General features: G+C 38.5%; 1 protein-coding gene across 1 annotated transcript; it reads left to right on the top strand.

Moving 5' to 3' along the window:
- The first annotated feature begins 429 nt into the window (after window positions 1–429).
- coq7 (coenzyme Q7 homolog, ubiquinone (yeast)) lies at window positions 430–4,852 on the top strand. The gene is made up of 6 exons (XM_060867212.1): window positions 430–604; window positions 1,198–1,409; window positions 1,554–1,668; window positions 1,788–1,927; window positions 2,179–2,247; window positions 4,425–4,852. Exons 1-6 carry the CDS (start codon window positions 523–525, stop codon window positions 4,500–4,502), a joined length of 696 nt encoding a protein of 231 aa, XP_060723195.1. The 5' UTR covers window positions 430–522; the 3' UTR covers window positions 4,503–4,852.
- The last annotated feature ends 1,499 nt before the right edge of the window (window positions 4,853–6,351 follow it).

Raw genomic sequence — 6,351 nt, 5'->3', positions numbered from 1 at the left:
TCTATCTATCTATCTATCTATCTATCTATCTCTCTGTCTGTCTGTCTGTCTGTCTGTCTGTCTATCTCTCTGTCTATCTATCTAACTCCTATCTATCTATCTATCTATCTATCTATCTATCTATCTATCTATCTATCTATCTATCTATCTATCTATCTATCTATCTCAGTATGTCTGTCTCAAACCTGTAGCTCAATGCTGCCACCTATCGAAACAGAATCTATGTTTACTCTTGGAAATAAAACACAAAAAATAGACCGCATAATAAATAACAAAACATTCTCATGTTAAACAAAGTGAATCCAGGTGATGGTGAAGTTTCGTAAATGGTAATAAAGGCATATAAATTGTGAAACACTGATTAGCCAGAGAACGGGCGGAATAACAAGAAAGCGCCTCTTTTTGTGATGACGCGCAGTGATTGCGTCATCTAAAAAGCGACAAATACTTCCAACGCAACCTTTGCATAACGGAGCTTAGGTTTTATTTTCTTTTAGTATTTATTGTCACCGTCTAGTAGTTATGCAGAGAGCTACAAATTACGTATTGGGGCGTGTTGTTTATCCGTTAAACGGAGGAAATATTCCTGCTGTCATTAACCGAGGTAACTGTCAGTGTGTTTGTACTTAAACTGTACACATTAATGAGTAATTAATACTATGTCAGGCTAATAAACATAAATAACCTTTTTTATTATCTTTTTATTTAATCATCAACCCAGACTAAACATCATAACACTATTAAACATCATAACAATATATGTATACAATCATAACAAACATCATAACACTATTAAACATCATAACAATATATGTATACAATCATAACAAACATAACACTATTAAACATCATAACAATATATGTATACAATCATAACAAACATAACACTATTAAACATCATAACAATATATGTATACAATCATAACAAACATCATAACACTTAAACATCATAACAATATATGTATACAATCATAACAAACATAACACTATTAAACATCATAACAATATATGTATACAATCATAACAAACATAACACTATTAAACATCATAACAATATATGTATACAATCATAACAAACATCATAACACTTAAACATCATAACAATATATGCACACAATCATAACAAACATCATAACACTATTCCATATAGTTTCTGTCCTTTACGTGTTTGTCATATGATGGACTTGACCTCTGCAGGAACATGGCACCAGTCTCCATCCTTTATTCCAGTAAACAGCTCCCTGTTATGCAGAAAGTACAGTACTCTTCCTCCTCCTCGGGACAAAGAGGAGAAAGCCCTACTGGACAGCATGCTACGCGTGGACCATGCTGGAGAATACGGGGCCAATCGCATCTACGCCGGACAGATGGCTGTTTTGGGAAGAACTCAGACAGGCCCCCTTATCCAGGTACTAAATAATTTATGGGTTCGTGCACAGCAGAATTTGGAGCAGCTTTCTTGAACGTTCCACCGTGCATCGAACGCAAGAGACTCCGAAACAGCATTCAGAATGTTTTTAACGTTCACTGAGACCAAACTCTGTCATTGGCAGCACATGTGGGACCAAGAAAAGATGCATTTGCAGAAGTTTAATGAGATCTTGGGGGAGAACCGAGTGCGACCGACACTCATGCTGCCTCTGTGGAACGTTGCAGGATTTTTACTTGGTAGGTTTGTTTTTGCCTCTTTAATGATTATGAATCTATACAGTTTAATGAAGTTATACTGAAGTTGGGCATTGAAACAGTGTTTGTGTGTTTATGTGTGTGTGTGTGTGTGTGTAAAGGAGCCTCTACTGCACTTCTGGGGAAAGAGGGAGCCATGGCCTGCACTGTGGCGGTGGAGGAGAGCATCTCTGAACACTACAACAACCAAATCCGCACACTAATGGAGAAGGATCCTGAGAGATACGAGGAGTTATTACAGGTGTGAGACAAGACCTTATCAGGTGTCACCCAGATGAGGGTGGGCTCCTTGTGAGTCTGGTTCCTCTTAAGGTTTCTTCCATATGGCACCTCAGGGAGTTTTTAGCATTACCACACTCACCTCTGACATGCACTCGTTAGGGACAGATTTGTCATGAAAATTTATCATTTATTTCCTGTGTGTTTAAATGTTAAACTTTTGTCTGTGTGTGTGTGTGTGTGTGTGTGTATGTGTGTGTGTGACTCCATCAGCTCATTAAAGAGTTTCGTGATGATGAACTGGAGCATCACGACACTGGGCTGGAACATGACGCCGAGTCGGTGAGTCATGCTACATCAAAAAAAGTCGTTGCTTTCTCTTCTCAATCCCTGTGTTATTTATTTATTCATTCATTCATTCATTCATTCCTTTACAGAGTTTTCTCTTACATTATTGCTAAAAAAAAGTACATTTTTTAGATTGGCTTAACAACAATAGAACTATTTATTCATTTATTAATTATTTATTAAGGAAATGCGGCATGTTCACGTTTAGTCCTTTTTCACCAGTGCGATTCACCACAAAATCCAATCCAGGAATATCGAATATAAAACACAAGCATTCAGACTGCTGAGTATTAACGCTTTTTCTTTTTTCTTTTTTTTTTTAGCTCAGTACAAAAACGTGCCTAAATACCTAACTAATCTTAAACAGTAAAAGTCAGAATATTATTTTGTTAAATGTCTTGAAAGTTTTTTAGTGTGATTGTAAATAATACACAAAGAAATTATGATAAATAGTTTATAAAGCAGCCTTAATGTGTCTGAAGTTGTGACCTTGTTCACAAATGAGAAAAAGCTAATAGAGCAGGGGTCACCAACGCAGTGCCCGCGGGCACCTGGTTGCCCGCAAGGAGCACTTAAGGTGCCCGCGAGGCATGTTCTAAAAATAGTACTGGTCAAAATATAGTTCCTTCTAAAAAAATTTTCTTGCTGTAGTTTGTGAATAAAAAATGCTTGCATTAATGTAGATTTTAAAATGACTATATTTAATTTCATTTTATTTAATTTAAAAAAAATGTAAACAAAAATGTTTTATGTTTATAACAAACTCTGGCCTTTTCTGAAGTCAAATGTCAATATTGCGCGTACGTCACATCCGACTCCTGACACAAGGAAGTGGTGCAGCAACAATGAGGAGTCAGTTGTGATTTACCCCCAAAAACATGGCAGAAAAGCGACAGAAAACATACCATTTTCATGGTGTTTGGGAGGAAGAGTTCTTTTTTACGCCAGTCAAAGAAAAGTGTGTGTGTCTCATTTGCGGGACGACTGTTGCGACGGCAAAGCGGCACAATGTGGCGAGACACTTCAGTACGTGTCACGAAAGTTTTAATGCTAACTACCCACCCGGCAGCACATTAAGGACAGAAAAAGACGTTAAAAATCCTTTCATGCAAGTAGACATGACATGCACTGCTGAGCAACTAAGTGATCTGTTCAAATTGGATGCTGGAGAGGTAAATATCCTAACGTTGCAAAATGACCTCCACCTCAAAGCCCATCAGTCTGCATCAAACTTTTGGTGCCTTGTGGACACAGAAACGTACAGTGGTGTACAGTAGTGGTGCACAGCAGCTATGAAAGTTTGACTTTTTGGTTCAACCTATCTCTGTGAATCAGCCTTTTCTAACATGAACTTTATCAAGAACTAACACAGAACACGCCTTACTGATGCACATTTACAAGACTCACTCAGACTTGCAGTGTCAAATTATTCACCAGATTACAGTACACTGGTGAGCAGAATGCAGTGCCAGGCTTCCCACTAACAGACATTTACAGACAAAGAAGAGATAGCATGTGTTCATTGAAAACACCATAACATTAAACTAAAAATGGTGCACAGAAATGTGAAAAATTGTTCAAAAAAGACTAGATAACTTGTGACTTGATTAATGATTTCCTTGACATTACTTCCTGACTTTCAAATGTTGGAACAGATAAATAAATAAATGTTGCATGTTTAAATATTCCTACCGTCATTGTTGTATAAATCATTGTTAATAATTGTGGGGAATAATTAACATTGACATGTGAGCAGTCTCTTCACCCTATTATTATTATTATTAAAAAGTGATCTGTGCAGTTTTGCTATTGAGGAAGTTTGTATGAAACAGGTAGCCCTTCGTACTACTCAGTTCCCTTGAAGTAGCCCTCAGTCTTAAAAAGGTTGGTGACCCCTGTAATAGAGGAAGCTAATGTGGATGAATTAAGACCCTCGGAGGTGGAAATAAGAAAGGTTTCTGTTGGCTCGACTGCTCAGGTTAACAGTGCTATAGATTATTTCATGTTTATTTCAAATCCTTCCTTCAGACTGGTATTGAGAAGCTCTGGGGATGAAGGTGAGAGACGATTTTAACTCGAGGTTGACGTCTGACGTCGAGAAATTCCTTCTTTGTAAAAATAATAATGAGAATAATTCCATTCTGTTTTGTTGTGTGTTTTTTTTCCTCCAGGTTCCTGGATATCTGGTTCTGAAGACTCTGATCCAAGTCGGCTGTAAAGCTGCGATTTATATCTCACAGCGGATTTAAAAAGACGCGTCTTTATCTTTTTCGTTTTATTTAATCTAGCACGGTGTTGAGTGTGATCGAGAAGGTGTGACGAATGCGATGTTTAGTGACAGGAACTTGAGACTCTGCTTGTTTTAAAGCACATCTGATGTTGTGGATGACTTTGATCTTGAGTTGTGATGTTGCTGTTGAATTAAAACACAGGAACTGTGTATCTCTGTGTATCTAGCGCGTTCTCTGAATTATTATTTCATCGGTTGAAGTTGAGTTTATTTTGATTACGGGTCACAATAATGATCAAGTGTAAGGAAATTGTAAATTTTTTTCCAAAGATTTTTCATTGCTGTTCGAATAAAACCTATGGTTGTAAATGCCGCTGTTTTTGTCTGTTATATTTTTATGTGAATGTGTTTCTGAAAGTGGGGGCACGGTGGTTTAGTGGTTAGCACGTTCGCCTCACACCTCCAGGGTTGGGGTTCGATTCCCGCCTCCGCCTTGTGTGTGTGGAGTTTGCATGTTCTCCCCGTGCCTCGGGGGTTTCCTCCGGGTACTTCGGTTTCCTCCCCTGGTCCAAAAACATGCATGGTAGGTTGATTGGCATCTCTGGAAAATTGTCCCTAGTGTGTGATTGTGTTAGTGAATGAGAGTGTGTGTGTGTGCCCTGTGATGGGTTGGCACTCTGTCCAGGGTGTATCCTGCCTTGATGCCCGATGACGCCTGAGATAGGCACAGGCTCCCCGTGACCCGAGGTAGTTCGGATAAGCGGTAGAAAATGAATGAATGAATGAATGTTTCTGAAATACAAAGAATCCTGAATGATAAAAATTGTATATAAACTTTATTCAACAATAACTACCAGATTCTACGCTATACGGCCAAAAGTATATGCACCCCTGACTGTTACACTTGGAGGTGGTTCTTTAACAAAACAAATTTCGAAGCACACAGTTGTTTGGAATATTTTTTTATTCTGTGGATTGCAAAGCAGCTCCATGTAGACACAGTGTGGAGGTTCAGGTCGGAGCTGAAGGACTCGTGTGTCCTGCACTGAGCCCTGATTCTGACTCAACCCCACTGAACACCACTGCAATGAACCGGAGTCTCCTCAACATCCCAAACATCAGAATCTGATCTCCCTGAATATCTGAATGAACACGAATCCCCACAGACGCACTTCAACATCTAGTGGAAAGCCTTTAGAGAAGACTGGAGATGATTAGAACAGCAGACACGGGGGACTGCACAACACTGCACATGTCCGGTGTGAAAAAAACAAAACAAAAAAAACAACACTTGGTACTGTATATATTCTATGCTGGGTGTAATGTGCCATCTGGTGGTGAGCAGATGTTTTGTAGTTCCTGATGTTCTTATGATGTTCTCATGCACGTCAGCCTTCCCAGAAGCGGTGCTTATATTTCACTAAGTGTAGAATAGTAGAATAATAAATTCTAATCAACTAAATGCTTCAGTTAAGAGTGAAAAAAGGGTTTAAATTTTGTTTAGTTAGCCAGTGGTTTATCTGTACGTGTTTCCGCAGATAACGACTCATAACTCCAACGATTTGGACTCATATTTTTTCCTTTTGAAGCATTTAAAACTGAAGGACGCTAATAAACCGTACCGGCGATGCTTATACAGTACTGTCTCAGACGTTTCAGCTAACGGCTAATCAAAGACCAGAGACTTCCAGCAAGCTTTGTTTTTGACTGAATCTTGGAATTGAATGATTTTATATTTTGCACACGTTATCTTTTCACTGGCTTACAGATGATTACAGAAAACTAAATGTAGTATTAATATTTGTGTACTGTTTTTGACCTTAAGCAAATGTAGCAAAGTTGCTGCTAAAAGACAGAGCAAACTGGTC

Source organism: Tachysurus vachellii, chromosome 4, assembly GCF_030014155.1.
Source record: "Tachysurus vachellii isolate PV-2020 chromosome 4, HZAU_Pvac_v1, whole genome shotgun sequence".
In the NCBI taxonomy this organism is placed as follows: domain Eukaryota; kingdom Metazoa; phylum Chordata; class Actinopteri; order Siluriformes; family Bagridae; genus Tachysurus; species Tachysurus vachellii.
The sequence above is the reverse complement of the archived record's forward strand: the minus strand, read 5'-3'. Positions and strand labels throughout refer to the sequence as shown.